At 49.7% G+C, this 22,327-nt stretch overlaps 1 protein-coding gene across 1 annotated transcript; it reads right to left on the reverse strand.

The window, feature by feature from the left end:
• Positions 1-326: 326 nt before the first annotated feature.
• Positions 327-20,902, reverse strand: LOC140903751 (parathyroid hormone/parathyroid hormone-related peptide receptor-like). The gene is made up of 14 exons (XM_073325511.1): positions 20,853-20,902; positions 18,839-18,899; positions 14,656-14,761; positions 12,601-12,711; positions 11,690-11,814; positions 10,630-10,724; positions 9,140-9,326; positions 7,888-8,041; positions 7,090-7,150; positions 5,610-5,676; positions 4,203-4,297; positions 2,997-3,138; positions 1,917-1,958; positions 327-710 (listed from the first exon to the last, which is right to left on the reverse strand). The coding sequence occupies exons 1-14, from the start codon at positions 20,900-20,902 to the stop codon at positions 327-329; spliced, it is 1,680 nt and encodes a 559-aa protein (XP_073181612.1).
• Between the last annotated feature and the right edge of the window lie 1,425 nt (positions 20,903-22,327).

Below are 22,327 nucleotides of genomic sequence, written 5' to 3' on the forward strand. Positions count from 1 at the left end.
CCGTTGCCTCTTAGCTAAGCTGTCCAGTTTGAGCTCTTTACATCTTTTCTCCTTTGCCAGTCCCTTGATCATTTCTCTTGCTCTTCTTTGACCATCCAATTTCCCCACTTTTTTATGTGGTAGCATGTTGCCTAGCACTGAACCTTGTACTCCAGGTTCAGTCACAACAGAGCTACAGCCAGAGGGACCATTGCAACCATTCTGCTTGGCATAATGCCTGTTCACAGACAGCCCAAAACTACAGTAACCCTTTTGGCAGCCACATGACACTACAAACTCTTTCCAGACCCGTCTGGAGGGTCTGGTTGGAGACATGCTTGCTCTCTTCATAGCATAGTCTCCACCTCTTTACTCAGGCTGGAATGACTTTGACCCAGGTCTGGGAAACACACAACGTCCTTGGCATTCTCCCCAGGGGCCTTCTGGGGAATCTCTTGGGTTGGGGAGGGCACAGAGTTGTCAGAAGCAGAGGAGCTTGGGATATATCCCAGCAGGCTGGTATGTGGGGACAGTGGCAGGACCCGATGCTTGGCACTCTGCTGCATCCCTGCCCCTGCTGCCCCCCGTCCAGTGATGCTGACGCTGTTGGTGGTGTGTGACACCAGCCCACCATAATAGCAGCTCCCCCCTGTGCTGGTGACTCGTGTTTTCTGCTTGAAGTCCAGCGCCAGGCTCCTCCGGAAACGAGCTTTCTTAATCTCCGCCTGCACCTGAGGGAGAGAGCCGGCCTGTCAGGGCAGGGCAATAGAACAAGAAAATTGCACAGGCATTGCCAGCCACCAGGCCTCTCGGCACACACCTCACAATACCCCAAGCCTGAGTACAGAGATGGCAATAAGATTCCAGGGCCCCCCGACGGGGTTTGCTGTGGGGAAAGGGGCATTTCTCTGCAGCCCCACCCATCTCAGTGTCTGCTCCATCAATCCCTTGACCTTCCCTTCCAAGCTACATTGAGGGAGGGGGGTTACTCAGGGGATCTCTCTCCCATACTGGTGACCAGGAGGAGGCTGGTCAGTGGACTCAGCCGGCACAGAGTCCAGCCTGCACTCCACACAGGCTCAGCTTTAGGGATCGCTGGGCAAGCGAACATCAGGCAACACAGCACCAGAGAAAATGCTGCAAGGTGGTGAGCAACTCCGAGGAGGAGCCAACTGCCTTCATCACCCCTTGGCTTCGGGTCAAAGCAGGCACTCAGATCCAGAGAGCTCAGTGTGGGTCCAATCTCACTCCCACTGATGGCCAGGGGCACAGGATTGGGGCCAGGGTGAACTCAGGAGTGTTCTCCAGCCAGGCAGCAAGTCTGGTGTTTCCGTTCACACTGAGAGTGAATTGCATGAAGCTGGATGGCCCCCGGTTAATGGCCCGGGGACTAGACCTCTTCTCCCACAGACCAGGCACCCTATAGGCAGGGGCCGCAAACACGGTCCTTAGGCTGCCTGGCTGACTTGACTCACCTCTGTTCCTGATTGATCTCCTATAGGGCTAGAGGGGGGCACTCAGCCTCTACAGTCCTTAGCCTGAGACTATCAGCAAGGGGGCCAATGAGGGCCAAGTTAGGGTGACATACACTCTAGGGCCTGGGCTTAGGCTGGTGCTCCGCACCTCAGTGCAAGTCAAGGACAGTTTCCCTCCTGCTCCATGAGGACCGTGCCAAGTCACGTAAGAGTCAAAGGTTATTTCACAATCTGTTCCAAGGACAGGGGTTCCACAAGGTCAGAGGGAAAAGAAGCTGCCTCCCCCCTGAACAGCCCCAGAGGGAGAAATCCCATGGGTCCCCTTGGGCTCAGGATAGTAGCTCTGATCTGCGCTTCCCACAGCCCAGGCTGAGCTCCCACATAAGATGACAGGATTGCAAAGGCACCCATGTACCTACCAGAGCCAGGGACAAGCTGCAGGGCTGAGCCCATCTCACTTACCTCCCCGTTGCAAAAGCAATAGATAAAAGCCACAAAGAAACCCTGCCGAGAGACCAAGAAAGAGCGAGTTTTCACCTGGGGGTGCTGGAAACAAACTCCCAGCATGTGCCCAGTGCTGCTCACTCCCTGGCAGGTCCAGAGAGCTCAGGGCTCCAGGCACCTTGGCCCCATTTCTATTTGTTTTATGCATGTCTGTGGCCATTCCACCAGGACAACAGCCCCACTTGGCCCCCACATGGCTTTCTCCCCACTCCGTGCACTGGTCCCAGCTTGTTTAACAGACCAGCTCTTCCACGGGCACCATCTATGCAGGGCAGCTACAGCCAGACTGTGGTGCGTGTCCCAGGAGGGGACTCTGTCACGGGGTGACTGTCCCTTTAAGGGGTAATGGTGCCACCTCTGCCCAGGTGGGGAAAATGAATTCAGCCACCTGATGGGCAGGTCATGTGCTTAACTCAGTCCAGGGCTGGAGATAAAAGGGAAGCCTCCAGAGATGCAAAGAAAGAGAAGGGAGGTGCCTGCTTCTCCCAGTCTAGAGCAAATGGCTGGACTTCCAAGGTGCTAGCTTGGAGATGGTGAATGAGGGCTACAGCCAGCCTGAGTTATCAGCACAGTCCCTAGGAGGAGGGCTGTGGGACCCCTCAATCAAGGGGAGAACAAGGGTTGGATTTGAGGGGTGAAGGAACAGCTTTGTTAATACACTGTAAGAGACTTAATAAAAGAGACCAGTAAAGGGGGAATTGGGCGGAGCTCTGACAAGTGCTAGAAGAGGGAGCTGAGGGCAGTGCACCTTCAGGGCTGTGTTGCTCCACTGGGAGGCGCCCTGCAATGCTCCTATCACAGGCTCCAGGAGACGCACTGAACTGCTTGGCAGCCACAGCAGGGGATTGAGGGGGGCTTTCAAAAGGGCCCTTAACCCATGAGCACATGGGAAGCGAAGGTGCATTTCAGGGCCCCTCAGAACATGCCTACCGCTACCTCTGCCAAGTGCCTCACAGATCATCTTTCTGCCTTTGGAGCCAGCACTGGACCATGCAGCAAGAGGAGAGCTGGGCGAGAGCGGGAGGGCTGCAGACATACCTGTGAGGAGTTGAACAGCATCTCGTAGTGCATCTGTATTTGCCATAAGACGCCGGAGACTTCAGTGTAGGGCATTGCCATGAACACCACGTAATGGACCCCAAAGAGTGGCATCAGCACCAGGGTGGACTTCAGCAGCTTCCTGAAAGGTAAAACCATTCCACAGGTTTGTCTGCAGCTGCTCTCTCTAACCCTCTGTCCTCAGCTTTTCAGCCACCGCCTAGGATTTATCCTACAATACCCTGGATAAAATAGTAACAACTTTACATTTCTTATAGCATTTTTCCACCCCAAATGCTCTTTGCAAGTACTTCACCTGCCACTGCAAGGCAGCCACCTCTCAGGTGGAACATGGCAGCTGATTGACAACACACAGCAGCAACAGACAACAGTTTAGGTTAAAAAAGGAAGTGAATCCTGTCTCCAGGTGAAACTGCAGGGAGGTGGGGTTCGAAAAGAAGACTAGGATGCTGAGGCTGCCCCTAATCTCACAGAGAGGACTCGGGGATATTTAATGCCCATGAGTGTTCAGCATCTGATTTATGGCACAGTGCCCCCTAGCAGCTGATGCACTGGGTCAGAGAACACGAGCACCATTGGGTTTTCCTTACAATCTCCCATTGCTTACTTATCTTGGGAGCGCTGCTGAGTTTCCAGTCCAAGGCAGGATGTGCATCTAACCCAAATCCTAAGTGGCACTATATGGAGCAAAATAAAAAGCTTTTGGGGGTGTGATATTTGCTACAGCAAAAAGTGACAAAGCACTTTGTTCTTCAGGGGAAAGCAGATTGGCTGTGGGGGGCTGGGAAAAATTCACACCTCCCTTTGCCCGGAATAAAAATGCATCGCTCAGGTGGCTGAATGGGCATGTCCCACCCCACTCTAGAGGCCTCGTCTACTGGCCAGTGCTGGAGGCTGAATGCTACATGGCAGTGGATAGGACAGTGCGTGGGAGACAGAGGTTCTGATCTTGCCTCTACTGCTTGCCAGCAGGGTGACCTTGGCCAAGTCAATTCCCTTCTGTAGAATGGGGAATAGAGATCCTGACCTCCTTTTGAAAGCACTTTGAGATCTATGGGACGTGCTATGTTAAGAGCCAGCTGTTAGTACTGTTTCCTCTGCTGCACCATAGTCTGGGCCGAGATGCTATCTCCACTCAAGCAGAAGGTTCATCAAGTCAAGTGGCAGCTGCACATTGCTGCTCACCTGTACTGCTGCCGAGGGTCTAGCTTCCCCGTGTTTGTCTCCCAGAGCTTCGACGCCAGAACCCGCACAATGTTGAGGAAGAGGATGAAATTCACCTGCCGACACACACCCACAATCACCTTACAAGCCATGCACGCAGAATGTGGCCAGCTAAGGGCTTGTCCGTGAGGGGAAAGTGACCAGCGTAACTATTGTAGCTGAGTGTCCACATAGGGAGCTATTCCAGAACAGCTATAGTGCTTTGAATTCATACCCAGAATAAGTTCCCTGTGTAGACGCACCCTAAGTGATCTCCTCTAGCTAAGGACTGGATATAAATGTCCTCAGGGAGGATCTTATATTGGGACACTGTCAAGATTAAATTCAGGGCCTGATTCTCCGTTGCCCTGCACTTATACCAGTGAAATCGGAATGCTACCCAATTGCAAGGGTGGTATTTTGCACTCCCTTTGCACCAACGTAGGTGACCACACACACACACACACACACACACACAGGGGCAACAAAGAATCAGGCCACAATGTTTTTGAAAATAAACCCCGTGTCTGGGTGGCTAATAACCCTCCTCATTGAAAATGATCCTCGTTTGACAGTCTTGTTCGTCACGTAGCTGGGACGGTGAGCCCTCAAGTGGCCACCAGTGCCTCCAGTTAGTGCTGATCCTAGGAGCCCCAGTCCTGGCCCAGGACCCCACTGGCCTAGGTGCTAAGACCCTTTTCTTTTTCTAATTACGTTCTTTCAAATGACCCTCTTTTCTTAAGCTTATGAAAATACGTCTGTGAAAGCTTCTGGTTACAAAGCCAACATGTGTGGCTCAGAGCACTAAACAGCGCCTCTTTCAAATATAAATGAAAGGGTGATAAGAATTTTCTCAGGGTAAGTAAACCTGTAGCATGCACAACTTCTAACCACAAGAGAGTGGGACACCTGCCTGTTAAACAGAGAGCATGGGCTTAGTCCTGCTAGGGGCGATGGGCTTCAGCAAGTGTGTGATTAAGGGTCAGGTTTAGAAAGATCTTTAGGCACTGAAGGATGCAGGTAAGTGTTAAGGGGGGGCGGGGTGTACAAAAGTCCCCAAGCAAGTTAAGTGCGTATCTGTATCTTTAGACTGTAAGGCTCAGATCCTCAATGTTGCTTAGATGCCCAACTCCCACTGATTTCAGTGGCAGTTAAGCTCCTATGAACCTTTGTAAATCTGGCCCTACATGCTTTGTTGAATCAGGCCCCAGGGATCAGCATCTCTCAGGACTGAGCCCTGTAAGAGATGACAAAGCAGACATTGCCAAGATACTATGGCAAACAATGCACGGATTGGAGAAAGGAGATTAGCCCATTTCTAAATCTACTGAATCCAGTTGGGTTTTTTAGGTGACTGGGATCAGGACAAGTCTGCCAGAGAATTCTTACCACGATGGCTGCTAAGATAGGGACTTGATAAATCCACTTCATATTCCCAGCGCTGAGGTCCCAGCATCTGAGGAGACCAGTAAGAAATGCTTTGGAGAAATCTGAAATAAGGGGTGAGGAATATAGCCCGTTGATGGCTCCCCCTTTCCATCTTGGACTGAGCCTGGGCGGGCAGAAGGCTGGTCCTACAGCTGGGGTGATTCTGCCACGCACATTTGCACCCCAAAACATAACAAATGAGAGTCACATATGTTACTTTAAAAGAAGTCAACAAAATCCAGATCCTGGGTCAGATCTCTCCCATGGCAGAACTCTGTTCTGCATGCTGCAGGAAAGAGGAGGGGGCTTTTTCATAATAATAAGACTGCTTTGTATCAGTGACCTGTCTTCATTATTTACCCCACACACCACCACCCATCTGTAAGCTGCAAACTCTTATCAGCAATTACGTTATATTTTCTAGCAGATCATTAAGAAAAGTAGTCAATGGCATTGGGCCCAGAACCAATCCTTGTGGGACCCCACCAGAAACACACACCCTCACTGATGATTTTCCATTAACAATTATGGTGTGAATCTAATACATTGAATATGGGCCATATTGACTTTGTATAGTGCTAATTTTTTTATCAGAATGTTATGCTGTACATTGTCAAAAACCTTACAGAAGAATATTACACCAACAGATACCTTTATAAATCAAACTTCTAATCTCAGTGAACAATATCATGTTTATTTGACAAGGCCTAATCCACAAAATTATGCTGATTGGCTTTAATTGTTTAGTAACTGATTCACTTATCACTTGTTCCAGTATTCTGCCCACGGTCAATGTCAGACAAACTGCCCTATATTTGCCTTCTGTAAATTTTGGCACAATTTCTTCCAGTCATCTGGAGTTTTCTCAGTTTTTTATAAGTAGTTTAAAAATTAATGTCCTTAGAACATCTTGGCCAACTCTTTATTTTTAAAACTCTTAGGTACAAGTTATCTAGATTTGGTTACTTTAAAATGTTTAATTTTAGTAGATGCCTTTTAACATCCTCCTTACTGTATTTCATCATCCTTATATGATATGAAAACATCATCTAGCTTCATTCTAAATACAAACCAAAAATATTTATGGAACACCTGCCTTTTCTATATCATTACTGAAAATTTTATCCTAATTTTGTTCAGATTCCTTTTGTTCCTGATATGTTTAAAAAATTCCTTTTTATTCTCCATAACCCTGTTGGCCATAGATTTTTGTTGATACCTTTAGCTTCCCCTTATCAATTGCCTGCATTTTTAACCTTCTGGTATGTATATGTTCTAATCTCCCTCTCCTCCATAAAAGCCTCAGTCTAGCAATTCAGAGATTTGGTCATCCGCAGATTGCAACCACCCAATTCAATAGGATCAGGCAGAGAGATTTGCACTACAGGCCAATTCTCACCCTCCCAAATGGTCCTTTGGAAAAGAAGTTGAACCTACGTACTGTGTATCCGCCAGGGAGGCCCTGACACTGGCCCAAACAGACACAAATACAGCAGGGAGACCTGGAGGGAAACAAAACAGGCAGTATGGTTGAAGCATCAGGTTTGCAAAATGAACCAACGCCAGGAATTTAGGTGTCCCACTGATTCCAGCTAGGAGAGGGCAGAACTGCTGACCTGCGTGACATATGCCCTGTGCTGCTTAAAATAGATTCTCCTTCAGGGCTTGTCTACACAGAGACTTAGTGTGTGTCAAACCAAGGTGTGACTCTACAGAGTTGTAGGATTCATACAGGGTTCATGCGCTTGGCAACATTCAGGGCACACCTTGAGTGTTGTGTAGGAGCAGTGCACACACGGCTCCTCTCAAGGGCATGAACCTTGGAAACTTGCCCAGATGACATAAACCGTGGGAAGCCTCCCAGGACTGGGCTCAAGGCCCGAGAGCAAGGAATGCGGTAGATAGAAATTGGTAAATAAGAATATTAAACAAAGCCAGTGCATTCCTTTTATCTGTTGGAGTATGTAATGCGCAGGAGGAGGGAGAGAAATAAAAGAGAGGGTGGAAAGCTGACAGGCAGACCAGCCCCTCGGCAGACCAGCCTGCTTGCTTGCTTAAAGCCTTGTTCTGTCTTGTATTTGGACCGCAACACAGAGTTCTCTCTTGCAGTGCACTAACTAGCCGTGTGGACCCTGCTTTACCAAGCGCTACAAATTTCACAGTGCGCTTTGATGCTCTGGAGCTCCCAGTCAGCATGGCAGGTGGATGTGCTTTTGGTGGGAGCAGTGTCTGTGCTTACCCCAGCCAATGATGGTGAGGACCCACAGGTAGTTCTTGTTGGAGAGGAAGGCCATGAAGATCAAGCTATGCAGGTAGAGCCCCTCCACCAGAATCCAGTAGTGGTTGGTGGCCAGGAAATAAAGGAAAAGTGTCACAACCACCTTGCAGCCCACCTGTGGTCATGGAGAAATGGGAACCACATTAGGGCCTCAATTCCTCTACATGTCCCCCCTCCTGAGAGATCAGGGCCATGATCTTAGACAGGGAGGCCCCCTCGCTACTCTCCTTTAGGTCCTGCCTGGCAGCGGTTACTCTGGCTTTGACCTGCCTCCTGCCCTTAAGGGAGGAAGTTGTCGGAGTAGGAATGGGGGAAGTTCCCACCCACTAAGAGGTTGGAATGGAGGGGGCAGGGCCGGCACAAAACCAGTGTGATGCCCAGTGTTGTGAAATAGCATGCAATCCAGCAACCAAAGGGTCATTTGCACTCGGTCACACAGCTCATGGTTTTATTGGGGTAACAGGTATGTGCTGGAAAGGCTAGGTCCAAATTGTGTAGGTGTTGCCCCTTCCCTCCCCCTCCCCCCAGCCCCTTAAGGATTAACAGAAGCCTTTTAAGCCATATCACAGCACTGGCTTCCCTGAGCTGTGCTGAGCACTACTGTGAATAACAGCGGGCAGCTGTGCTGATCTACACTCTCCTTGGACTAGCTCTTTGCTCATTAATTCACCCTTTTGTTAAAGCGGGAGCTGCAATCCTCCACACTCATCTCTTGCAAGATAATAGACACAGCTGCATCTCTCTGCTTCTCGGCCTTCCAGGGAGAGATTGTCCCCCCGCAACCCCAGACTCTGTACAGACATTGCTTCAGTGGCGTACAGGGGTGGCCAAGGCACTGCAATGGGCAGAGGAGAAATTCCCTCAGACTCAGGCAAAGTGTAGGGCAGTAACAGGTGGTCCTACATTGTCCCCGCAAGAGCCCATAATGACACAGCCCGGGTAAAGCTGCCATAAATTAGAGCGACCCCAGAGGCTGCTCTACTTTATAGCGGGGGCTGTGCAGAATCTGGACAGCTCAAAAGTAGCTTAAAGCCCCCTCTCCCCACCCTCTTCCTGGTCTGCGCCTTCCTCCACGAGGTGCAGCCCAGAATTCCCTCCCTCCCCCCACATCTCTTCACACTTCTCCAGGATTCCTAACTCCTCTTTCCCTCCCCTTTATTCCCTGTGGGCTTGGGGAAAATGAAGAGGGAAGATGAGTTTTTCAGCTACTTGCCAGCTGGGTCCGGTGTCCCAGAAAGGGGCCCAACTCGCCCTTTAAATCATCTACTCGCATCTTCTCCGGCTCCTCGGGCAGCGAGCCAGAGTAAAGCACCACATCCTTCACGAAGATGCTGGCGGCCCGGCAGATGAAGGAGGCAAAGAGGTGAATGTGGATGTAGTTCCGTGTACAGTGCAGGTGCCTGCCCCCAGGAGAGGAAGCACGTCAGTGACAAACACCCACCCAGTCAGCAACGCGTCAGTGTCAAACACCTGCCTGTCCTCACAAACAGCTGAGGCACTGAACCAGGAGCCGTGAGGCTCAGTGAGTTTGGGGGCATGGAGAGGGGGCGGAACCAAGGTTTTGGGGCTGGCCCATTGTAAATATAGGCTTGTCATAAATATAAAGGGAAGGGTAAACCCCTTTAAAATCCCTCCTGGCCAGAGGAAAAATCCTCTCACCCGTAAAGGGTTAAGAAGCTAAAGGTAACCTCGCTGGCACTTGACCAACATGACCAATGAGGAGACAAGATACTTTCAAAAGCTGGGAGAAGGGAGAGAAACAAAGGGTCTGTGTCTGTCTGTATGCTGCTTTTGCCGGGGATAGAACAAGAATGGAGTCTTAGAACTTTTAGTAAGTAATCTAGCTAGGTATGTGTTAGATTATGATTTCTTTAAATGGCTGAGAAAGGAACTGTGCTGAATAGAATGACTATTCCTGTCTGTGTGTCTTTTTTGTAACTTAAGGTTTTGCCTAGAGGGATTCTCTAAGTTTTGAATCTAATTACCCTTTAAGGTATCTACCATCCTGATTTTACAGAGGGGATTTCTTTACTTCTGTTAAAAGTCTTCTTGTAAGAAAACTGAATGCTTTTTCATTGTTCTCAGATCCAAGGGTTTGGGTCTGTGGTCACCTATGCAAATTGGTGAGGATCTTTACCAAACCTTTCCCAGGAAGTGGAGTGCAAGGGTTGGGAGGATTTTGGGGGGAAAGACATGTCCAAACTACATTTCCCAGTAAACCCAGTTAGAGTTTGGTGGTGGCAGTGGAGATCCAGGGACAAAGGATAAAATTAATTTGTACCTTGGGGAAGTTTTAACCTAAGCTGGTGAAAGTAAGCTTAGCAGGTTTTCATGTAGGTCCCCACATCTGTACCCTAGAGTTCAGAGGGGGGGAGGAACCTTGACAAGGCTCCATTTATAAAAAGCTGGATCTGGCTTGAGCTTTGCATGTCAAGCCCCCAGAAAGTAGGGCTGTTTGGCTCTGGCCATCTGGCCCAGCTCTGTGAGAAATGCAGAATAAAATGGATCCGGATGTTTCTGGACTTTGGGAAATGGTCTGTGGTTTGGCCTGAGACTTGAGCCACTGTTTGGGTTGGGTTTTCTTTGATCTAATCTGGCTACCCATCCCTGCTGGCTGGTGACTCTGTGTGGGGCTCTCCTAGAACACAGGGTGAGTGCAGGGGCTAGAGGATGAAAGGGGAGTGGTCAATTGCTCCTTCTTACTTGAAGTAGCAGAGGATGCCCACGGCAACGATGAGGGAGGCCAGGGAGATGGAGTAGCCGATGGTGTACATCATGTGCAGGCGGTCAAACACCTCCTGGAAGGGAAGGACACAGGATGGTCCCCGACGGCCCATGCTCACAGCTACATCACAGGAAGCAAAGTAGGACATGCAGAGCCCTAATGTACCCTACCAGCTTAGACAACGGAGATGGCCACCAGGTGAGACCAACCTGGCACATCTCCTGCCGGCTCAGTCATGGAAAGGTGTCTTCTAGCCAAGGCCAGCTCACCATGGGAGGAGGCTCCCAGCTCAGCTCCTGTGTGACTCCACCAAGGGGGAGGTTCTCATCTGCCTGCCTGGGCACGGCTGCTGCCTACCGCTCATGGGCTTTCAGACCTGGAGCTTTGACTGCACTCAGAAGCAGGATGCACATGAGGCCAAGCAGCTGGCCAGGCCTGGGATTCTGCTGAATCAGCTCTGGCATCTGGACAGCAGGGGGCAGACACAACAAGCCCGCTTCCCACCCTCCACCCCTCCCCAAACTACTGGGGGCAGAGGAGGAAATCTTCACCTTCCCCACCTCTGGTTTTGAGTAGTTGGAGGGGTAGAATCAGCAAGCTGATCCCTTTGGCTGTCGCTGGAGGAAGATGAGCAAATAGAAGCTCCCACCAGCACACGGGAGAAGGTGGCAAAGGCATTTAATCAGGACATGTGATGAGCACCAGGTTCATAGAATCATAGAATATCAGGGTTGGAAGGGACCTCAGGAGGTCATCTAGTCCCACCCCCTGCTCAAAGACCAATCCCCAATTTTTGTCCCAGATCCCAAATGGCCCCCTCAAGGATTGAACTCACAACCCTGGGTTTAGCAGGCCAATGCTCAAACCACTGAGCTATCCCTCCCCCGAGTGAAGAGTCTGGAGCTGCCTCTATCCCCCTACAATAGAAGGTTGCTTTGCTGCCAGCAGTCATTCTGAGCTCAGGGGCTTTCCCAGCCTCCAGCGGCACCTCTCCTCAGTTACCCCACCCCACGTCCCTTCCCTCTGGCTGTAGTTCACCTTCTCTCGGCTCCGGCGCTCAGGGGTGAGAAACTCAGTGCATTCCGTGTAGTTCGCCCACGTCTTGTTGATGTTGAGCGCTAGCTCCCAATTCCCATAGGCATCACAGTGTCTGTAGGCGTGGCCTGAAAACAAGGACAGGGTCAGGGCGGTTGGACCTCCAAGAAACCCAATGGGCCAAGCCATTGCAGAGCAAATCATAGGACTGGAAGGGACCACAATAGATCATTTAGTCCAGTTCCCTGCACTCAAGACAGGACTAAATATTATCTAGACCATCCCTGACAGGGGTTTGTCTAACCTCTTCTTAAAAAACTCCAATGACAGAGATTCCACAGCCTCCCTGGGCAATTTATTCCAGGGTTTAACCACCCTGACAGGAAGTTTTTCCTACTGTCCAGCCTAAACCTCCCTTTCTGCAATTTAAACCCATTGCTTCTTGTCCTATCCTCAGAGGTGAACGAGAAAAATTTTTTCACCCTCCTCCTTGTAACAGCCTTTTAATCCCATGTTCCTGCAACAACCCATGGCTCCAGACCTCAGGTGGGATCAAACCATCAATCACAGGCACACACCACAATCACCGTTAGCTGTTAGAGACGGCAGCAGGCTGCAACAGTGGCTGGGGGTTGAGTGCTAGGGAGAGACATGCTCATGGGTACTAATCCAGGATAATATGCTTAGGTGTTGCTCATCCCTGTTAACTAACTAGGACTGGTCTGAGCCTGTCCTCAGCTGAGCTAGGTTGTGCTCATCATAGCAGTATCAAAGCACCTTGTCTGGGATGTTCATAGGGGTGAAATTGAAGTGATTTGAGCTACTCTCTCTGAGACGTCTTTGAAAACCATCTGTTGAACTTGCAAAGCCAGTGAGGTGAAGCTGGGGCAGGCAGGGATGTTTTCCAAGTGTACCTTTATGGTTGAAGTCGTAGATGTACTCTGGACATGGGACAGACACCTGTTGGCTTGGGGAGCCCTCGGGCCAGCAGATAATTCCATCCCATTCCGGAAAGCAGCTGGCATCTAGCCAAATAAGCAAAGACCCGGCTCATTACTGGTATCATTATTATTTCACGTTTATGTTGCATGCTCTGGCCACAGCAAGCTTGGACCCCATGACGCAAGGCGCTGGACAAACATAATAAGTGGCAATCCCTGCTCCAAAGACCTTACGGTGTAACTAGACAAGCTGGAGCAGCTAGATGAGGCAAACAAGCAGGCTGGGGTGGGGTGAGAGAGACAAGATAACAAATAAATAGAACGGGATGGCCTCAGTTCTTAGCTGCTCAGCAGCAGTAATCCCAGCTCACCTCCTGCCTGCCCATTAGCAGGCTGTCCTTTACTGTGTGTAAAGCCAACGAGGAGTCCTTGTGGCACCTAAGAGACTAGCATATTTATTTGGGCATAAGCTTTCGTGGGCTAGAACCCACTTCATCAGATGCATGGAGTGGAAAATACAGGAGCAGGTATAAATACATGAAAGGATGGGGGTTGCTTTACCAAGTGTGAGGTCAGTCTAACGAGAAAAATCAATTAACAGCAGGATACCAAGGGAGGAAAAATAACTTCTGAAGAGGTAAGAGAGTGGCCCATTACAGACAGCTGACAAGAAGGTGTGAGTAACAGTAGGGAGAAATTAGTATTGGGGAAATTAAGTTTAGGTTTTGTAATGACCCAACCACTCCCAGTGTCTATTCAGGCCTAATAGATGGTATCCGGTTTGCAAATTAATTCCAGTTCTGCAACTTCATGTTGGGGTCTGGTTTTGAAGTTTTGTTGTTGAAGAATTGCCACTTTTAGGTCTCTTATTGAGTTGGGTTGGGTCTTTACAAAACCTAAACTTAATTTCCCCAATACTAATTTCTCCCTACTGTTACTCACACCTTCTTGTCAGCTGTCTGTAATGGGCCACTCTCTTACCTCTTCAGAAGTTATTTTTCCTCCCTTGGTATCCTGCTGTAAATTGATTTCTCTCGTTAGACTGACCTCACACTTGGTAAAGCAACCCCCATCCTTTCATGTATTTAAAGCTGCTCCTGTATTTTCACTCCATGCATCTGATGAAGTGGGTTTGTGCCCACAAAAGCTTATGACCAAATAAATTTGTTAGTCTCTAAGGCGCCACAAGGACTCCTCATTGTTTTTGCTGATACAGACTCACATGGCTACCACTCTGAAACCTTTACTGTATGTATTATTTAATTTTGCATTAGCGTGTCCGTGAGAAAGGTCAAGGGGCCCCACCTTGCTATTCAGAGCTGACTGAGCACATGCAACTTGCCATGCTGGACTAGTCCTCTGGAGCACCTGGCCCAGCATCTTGCCTCTAGCAGAGGTTAGTGTTTGAAGTGTACACACCACATGTCAGCACCTTGCACCACAAGGTAATTCACCTGGCTAACTCTAGCCTCCACATGCTACTGCCCCGGGCACCCGGTGCTATAGACCAGCTGCCTAGAAATGACCCAGACCAGGACACTTCCAGATGCTGTAGGTTTCTTATACAGAAACACTGGTTCCTAGGCAATTACTACAGGCAGGGGGCATCACAGCACATCTGCTTACAAGCGTCTCACTCCGATGAGGGAAAGGCTTCCAGCAGGACTCCCCCTGCTGGGGTTTGTTTGTGGCATCACAACTGGTGATTTCAGGATGAGGCCAGCAAGCTGCAGATGGCCAGTCTAGCATAATTGTTATTTATTTGTAGCATCGTGATGGCTAAGAGCCCTGCAGAGCTGTACAGAAACAGAACAAAAAGATGGTCCCTGCCCTCAAAGAACCTGCAGCCTAAAGAATCTGGCCCAGTGTTCACTGAAGGTGATGGACAGATTCCCACTCACTTCCGAGGGCCTGGAGTAAAGCCCCCAGGTGAAATCCTGCCTTCCACAGAGGCAGGATTTGCTCTGTGTGGTTTAACCAGCTCTCTCGGCACGGACTGAGCACAAAGGACACAAACTGGGACGGTACCTTTGATTTTCTCCAGCTGGGTGTTGACCTTTGTTTGACATTTCTCCTTCGCTTCACCCAGCAGATAAATCTGCTCTTCCTTGGTGAGAACATCATCCGTGTCAACCTGCCGAGCCAAAAACAAAGAGATGGGGCTGCAGTCCTTGTGCTGCCTTGGGGCGGTTTGCAGAGGGAACAGTCAAGGCTTTCCAAGGCCTAGTCTACACTACAGAGCTAGGTCAACGCAAGGCAGCTTATGTCATCCTAACTCTGGAAGTGTCTACACTTAAAATTCACTCCTGCCGACGTAATTGCCCTGCTACGCCAACTTAATAACTCCACCTCCATGAGTGGCATAGAGTCAAGGGCAACACTGCATTGCTTACACTGACTGTTACTGGCTTTCGTCCCACAATGCCCCACACTGACAGGGGGGCCATGTCCTGCCAACCCAGTCCCCTCCGTCCCAGCTCCCTGGGACGAAGGGGACTTGGTTGGCAAGACACTGAGTGAGTGTAAGTTATGTGGCTTGATAAAAGAAACATAAGTGTTATTAATATTGTTGTTAATTATTTGTATTACTGCACTAGCCAGGAGTCCCAGTCATGGCCCATCACCCCATTGCACTAGGCACTTCACAAACCCAGAACAAAATGCCCCAAAGAGCTTCCAATCTAAGTACAGAGCCAGACACAAACATACAGTAACCAACGCCAAGTGCCATGTACATAGCACTACCAGGAGCCAAGACTCAGTGGCTAATTGCATCTCTCTAGTTAGCCAGTCTTCTGTATTTTTAAACAGTGAGAGACACCAAGCAATTAAGAGATCTCGGTCACTCCCTCCCTGTGCCTCTGGTTCGCTTCCTGCCCTTTGCCTGGCTATTTAGGTTGTTTGCTCTATCTCTCACTGTGTGGCCCCCTAGCACCATGAGGCCTCTACACATTGTTGAAATACAAATAATCATAAATAATACCAGGGATTCCGCGTCATTTTTTTAAACTAATGTTTGCTAAAGCCTGATATGAAATCAAAGCAGCGAAGGTGGCTAACACTAGTAAATGCGACCCAGCTTGGCCGTTCTTCCCCTAAGTTTTGTTTTGCTTTTCTGAAAGGTGACAGGATCTCTCCTCCCCCTGCCTATTTCCACTGTAATAGTCCCTCTTGCATTTCCTGGCAGTGGTCCCCAAGGGGCATACATTGTATCAATACCACCCCCCCCCCAAAACAAACCCCCATCCATGTCCTGTGGCTATCGCCAGGCCTTACTGAACATGATGCTTGTGGTTGTGACTCTGTGTGAGCCTGCAATGGAAATGCTGTGCAGTTTTAATCTTTTGTAACTCATAGAGTCAGTCATAGGGTTTAAGGTCGAAAGGGACCTCAGATGGATTGGATGAATGGACTATAAAGTGGATAGAAAGCTGGCTAGATTATCAGGTTCAACCAGTAGTGATCAATGGCTCAATGTCTAGTTGGCAGCCGGTAACAAGCCAAGTGCCCAGGGGTCGGTCCTTGGGCCGGTTTTGTTCAACATCTTGATTAATGATCAGGAGGATGGTGTGGATTGCACCCCCAGCAAGTTCGCAGATGACACTACATTGGGGGAGAGGTAGATACGCTGGAGGGTATGGATAAGGTCCAGAGTGACCTGGACAAATTGGGGGATTGGGCCAAAAGAAATTTGATGAGGTTCAACAAGGACAAGTGCAGAGTCCCGCACTTAGGACGGAAGAATCCCATGCACTGCTGCAGGCTGGGGACCGACTGACTAAGCAGCCATTCTGCAGAAAAGGACCTGGGGATTGCAGTGGATGAGAAGCTGGATATGAGTCAGCAGTGTGCCCTTGTTGTCAAGAAGGCTAACGGCATACTGGGCTGCATTATTAGGAGCATTGCCAGCAGATCGAGGGAAGTGATTATTCCCCTCTATTCGGCACTGGTGAGGCCATACCTGGAGTATTGCGTCCAGTTTTGGGCCCTCCACTACAGAAAGGATGTGGACAAATTGGAGAGAGTCCAGCGAAGAGCAACGAAAATGATCAGGGGCCTGAGGCACATGATTTATGAGGAGAGGCTGAGGGAACTGGGATTATTTAGTCTGCAGAAGAGAAGAGCGAGGTGGGATTTAATAGCAGCCTTCAACTACCTGAAGAGGGGTTCCAAAGAGGATGGAGCTCGGCTGTTCTCAGTGGTGGCAGAGGGCAGAACAAGGAGTAATGGTCTCAAGTTGCAGTGTGGGAGGTCTAGGTTGGATATTAGGAAAAACTATTTCACTAGGAGGGTGGTGAAGCACTGGAATAGGTTACCTAGGGAGGTGGTGGAATCTCCATCCTTAGAGGTTTTTGAGGCCCGGCTTGACAAAGCCCTGGCTGGGATGATTTAGTTGGGGTTGGTCTTGCTTTGAGCAGGGGGTTGGACTAGATGACCTCCTGAGGTCTCTTCCAACCCTAATCTTCTATGATTCTATGATTCTTCTATGATTCTATGACCATTAGATCATCAAGTCTGACTATCTACAATATCAGCCACACACATCCTGCAGTCCCACACCAAACCCAGTAAAGGAAATGGGACTCACCGGAGCCTAGGCTAGTACATGCCACAGGCAGAGAGTAGGAGGGATGGAGGTGCACCAGTGCCCGAGGCCCCGGCAGCGACAGGGAAATGATTAAGTGAGATATACCCAGATAATCCTGGCAAGTGACCCGCACCTACACGCTGCAGAGGATGGTGAAAAACCCCAAGGTCACTGCCCATCTGACCTGGGGAGCAATTCCTTCCTGACCCCACATATGGCCATCAGCCGGCCCCGAGCATGTGAACAAGCATCAGCCAGACAAGCACCCAAGACAGAGACTGCTCGATACCACCTCAGAGCTCACCCCCTCCACAACTCCAGTCGGGGCCATTCCTGATGCTCCAGAGGAAGGAGATAAAAATCCTCCCAGGATACATTACTGATGAGCGAAAAAGCACATGAACAAACCCACTAGGGTTAGACTGATGAAGGAGAGAGAGGATGTGAAGCAGAGTTACAGGTCCCATCAATTACCTGAACCGGGCAGAGCTGAATCCTCCTGCAGAGACACCAGCAACGTGCAAAGCCATCTGGCTTCCTGAGTGAAAGCGTCAGAACTGGAGCCTCTCCCAGCCTGCTCTAAAACGCTGTCCACCCACCGTGTAGGGTCAGGCATCCCTCCTGGGGTGTTGGCCTTTTTCACAAAGGGTTAGATTGTGCCCTAGTCTTACTACACCAGGAAGGGAAGCAAGGCCCCTGTACCCCCTTGCACAGCCTACCAGATCTTAGGACTTGTCTGAGGCAGAGAGCAGCCCGTTTCTGAATACTCCTCCCTGGGACCACGGAGGAGAGACAACACTTTCAAGGGCTACAGTAGCTTATTTCCACCCCTGGACCAGAAGGGAGCAGGACAGGAATTGTGATTGAGAGTCATAACTCCTTCCTGAAGCTGCTCCTGGATCAGAGCAGTTGAGCAATGCACCCCAAAAGAAATTAACTTTAAACATAGAGTCCAGCTCAGGCCTCCTCCCTAGGCTTGGCTGCTCATAGGGCTCCTCTCCTGCAGGACAGCTCAGCCCATACCCTAGATCCTCGCACTCCCTAGAGAATCACTCCCATCTTCCTTATTCCTGGCTGGGATAATGAGTCAGCAGAGCCTGCTTAACATCTCACAGCAGGATTTACACCCGCTGCTAAGAAAGTGGGATCATGGGATAACATGGAGAGCACCATATTACTGTAAGGGATCCAACCAGCTCCTCACAGCCCCCGCCATTAATTATCACCTTCCTGAATTTACCTTTGCCTCCCAAGCCAACCTGCAAGAACATATGCAAAGGCCAAAATAATGAGTAACTGGGATGTTATTATTGCAACTTGATCTCTGGTCTCAGACATGGGGTCGTATAAACTTTTAGCCTTGTGTTTCCCACTGCGTCTCTCCGTTTTGTTGCACTGTGCTGTGGAATAACAGCATCACTCCTGCTTGGTTTTAAATAGGCCACCATTCAGTTTCCCCTGAGAGTGCCCTGCAGGCCTGGAATCAGCAACATGCATTAGGGCCTGTGCCAGAGACAGGCAATAAAGCATGGAGAAAATGGAAATGTTAATGAGAAAAGATAACTGGCCAGTCAGAGAGGAAATGAGGCTGCAAGAGCGAGGATGAGACATATCTGTCCGAACCATGGCCAGGCGCTGCAGGTATGAATGGCTTGTGATGGTGTCCGATAACCTTGGGCCGGACCTGGGCAAGAGAGTACGCACACGGTTCACTATTCTGGCTCTCATCCTTTCTCCTGCAAAATAGGCAGGAAATGGATGCGCAAGCAGAGATAATGGAGGCAACAGCTCTGGACCTGCAATCAAGGAGCAGGCATATAGAGGGGCAATTAAAGCGTCTATCGGGGCAGGGAGCAATGGCACATCGGGAGCCCAAGAAATACTGTGTGGCCGATTTAACAGGGCTCCAAGGAGAGATGCTGCTGCATTTTTTAGTTTCCCTCTAAATCCAGGCTGCCCAGGTAAAAGAAGGGAATTAAAAATGCTCCAAAGAGAGGCTCAGATATAAAGGGCTTATCATTTCTAGGAGAGTGTGTGTGTGAGGGAGAGAGATCTGCAATCAGAAAGCCATGCACAAGGTGAATTCTGTCCGGGACAGATTGCAGTAGCTCAGTTGCAACTCCACCCAGTGCCTCGCCATCAAAGGGAAATAGACATTCCTTCCTCCCGGCTCCATGAGCCGTCCACAGTCAGTGATTTACCAGAGTAGCTTCCATCCAAAGAGCAGTGTCTCCCAGCCAGCGCTGCCCCCTCCAGGGAATACAGCCCCAGCCCCATGGATCCCAGCAGAGGGGGTTCATCAGCATTGCGGGGAACATGTTGTGGGAGCGTCTCTCCTGTCTCTGAACCACCGCCTGGAACCCATGAACACAATCTCCCCTCCACTCATGGGTAGAACTTAGCCCCTTGAGTCGATGAGAATGAAGGGCCCTCAGAACTTCCCAGAGAGGATGAAGATTCCACCTCCTCTCTAGAACTGTGTAAGGAGAGCCAGACTTTGACTTTTAGTTCTAGCCAACTAGTCGCACTTGTGCTGAGCAAGGGAAAGATCCAGAATGGAGTGTGACTTAGCAGTTAGAACAGGGGAGCTTCTGGGACCAGGATTCAGTCACAGCGGACATGAAGCTGACAGTGATTTATCCTGAGCACTAAGATGTGGCGAGCATCAAGTCATCTCATTCCGTTGTCCTGGGAGTCAGGACTCCTGGGTTCTATTCCTGGCTCCGCTACAGATTCTGTGCACAACCATGGACAAGTCATATCACATCTCTGTGCGTCACTTTCCCCTGTGTGAAATGGGGCTGACTATCCCATGGTGTGAGGCTTGGAGATCCTTGGAGGGGTTCAGATGAAAAGGAGTAAGAGGCCAAAGCCCCAACTGAGATGATTTCAGCTTCCACGGCCCACCCGGTGAAGACTCAGCAGCGGGTCTCGGGCTGTGGTGAGCAAAGCTCACAGTGAAATTCAGCTCCGCGTTCCTCCTTGCCTTGGCAGGGTCCTCGTCTGGCCCAGAAGGCCTCCTGCCAGCAGATCATGCTGTGCAGGCTTTTTAGCCCATATCGATATTAAGACGTTGTTTCGTTTTATTTATTTATTTAATACCTGCACTGATGACCCCTCTTTCCAAAGGGAGCAGACACAAGACACGAGAACATAAGTGATTGCTTAGAGGCAGGAGAGGGTAAATAGCTCGTGAGCAAGCACAAGAAGTGGATGTACTGAGTGCAATTAATCTCTGGCTATAAATTAGCCTGTTCGGTAATAGCCTGAGGTAGGCGGAAGGAACAAAGTGTACTAGAGTGTGCTGCCAGTTACACATGTGTCAATCCACAGTGACTCCACTGAAGTCCACCCAGTGTAACTGAGAGAAGAACTTTGCCCTTTGGCTTCCATTAGAGGTTGCCACAAAAATGTTTTCTTCGTCCCTGCTCACCCTCAGATCACACTGGCTCAAGATCGGTCCTGGACTAGTCCCAGATTTATGGGCTGGTATCTTGAAGCTCATCATCCCTAGAAACATTGTTGCCTTTATCCCTTTGTGGAGCTGGTATTCTAGGCTTTCCAGTGGCAGCAGCTTGTCCTGCCTGGTGCCATGAGATCTTTAATGATCACAAATCAATCCAGATCTTGGTCTTACCTCTCATCCCAAAGATGCACTCCGAGCAGCCGGGCACCTCCTAGCAGCATGCTGGCCCCTTGATTCAGTATCACAAACCCTCAGATTATAAACTCTTTGAACGAGGGAAGTCATCCTAGGTCGGATTTTAAAAAGCATGCGAGGCAGTGTGGGCTAGTGTGAAGAGGTGTTGTGGCTATGACCTGCCAAGCCCAGAGGTGCCGGGGCTCAGCCTCGGCAAGCCCAGGCACAAATTAAGCCCTGGATAAGGCACTGAAAGACCTGGACTCCGTTGCTTCTCTGCTACTGACCGGCTTCTTGGCAAGTCACTTCACCTCTCTGTGCCTCGGTTCCCCCTCCTACCCTTTGTCTGCCATGTCAATTTACATTGTAAGCTCTTTTGGGGAGGGACTGTCACTGTGTGTTTGTACAGTACCTAGCACAATGGATGACCCTGATCTCAGTTAGGGCCTCTAGGTGCTACTGTAATATAAATAATAATAACGTATAGCCCTACATAAACAATTAGGATAATATTGACTTAGGAGGGAAGAGTGCCATCCGCTGAATCACCAAGAGCTTTCTGTAGAGCACCAGATTTTCTCTGGAAATCTCCAGCCCCAAAATACTGACCAGGCCCAGCTCTGCTCAGGGTGGAAAGTCAAGAGGATAGGGAATGAAATGGTGCAAAGGAGCTGCTCTTGCCTGATTTAACATGGTCCTTTGCTAAATGCCCATTCAGAAATATTTGTCTATTCCATGTGGCATGTCAGGCTTCTGCACAGGCTACTCCTTATTCATCCCTGCTAGCAAACTGTATTTTCTTTCCCAGTGATTGTGGAGCCTTTCACTGTACGACCAGGAACAATGAATCCCCCTGTAGCTTTAATTTTTGACGACACCATGCGAAAGTTAACAGACTTTGCAGCCCTGTGGAGGAGAGAGGGGAAAACGAAGCATTCATGCTGCCCTGCTCAAGATCTTCCTTTGAATTATTACCCAGCTTTCGCCTTGCAAAGAATATGGGGGGGGGCCCACTGGAGCTCACTGCTTGGTTAATTACACACCCTGATGACGCCCAGTGAAATCGCAGCAGGTGGTGCTGTGCTCTAGTCCTGGTTGGGCTTGGGGGGCTCCCATGCCCATTTCATGAGACCTTGCAACTTGTTTTGGGGACTGAAATGGCAGAAATCTCATAAACTTAGACGAGCCGGTGAAACTTCTGCCATCTTGAATGGTGGAAAGCAGAGCTCAGCAGCTCTTGCCCGATTTCGGACACGTCTGAACTCGGACCCAGAAACTGGCAAAGAGGCGGCTCCTGGTTATGGATCTGATCTGGAACCAATGTGATGGGGACCAGTTTGGATCTGGGGGTTAGAATCCAACAGCTCCCGAGTTAAAAGGGGGTTGGATACCAGGTTCTAGTTAGCGTGAGTTACAATAACAGTGAAACTACATCAGCATAGCAGCGGCATGGGCTAGCCCCACCAGCCCGG

The sequence above is a fragment of the Lepidochelys kempii genome, chromosome 27 (assembly GCF_965140265.1).
Source record: "Lepidochelys kempii isolate rLepKem1 chromosome 27, rLepKem1.hap2, whole genome shotgun sequence".
Taxonomy (NCBI): Eukaryota; Metazoa; Chordata; order Testudines; family Cheloniidae; genus Lepidochelys; species Lepidochelys kempii.

Coding starts and splice junctions, on each gene's coding strand:
- LOC140903751 (XM_073325511.1), bottom strand. CDS start 20,902: ATGCTGCTAGGAGGTGCCCGGCTGCTCGGAGTGCATCTTTGGGATGAG. Junction 12,712..14,655: donor CCAGCTGGAGAAAATCAAAG/GTACCGTCCCAG, acceptor TTATTTGGCTAG/ATGCCAGCTGCTTTCCGGAA. Junction 5,677..7,089: donor GCCTCCCTGGCGGATACACA/GTACGTAGGTTC, acceptor TGGTCTCCTCAG/ATGCTGGGACCTCAGCGCTG.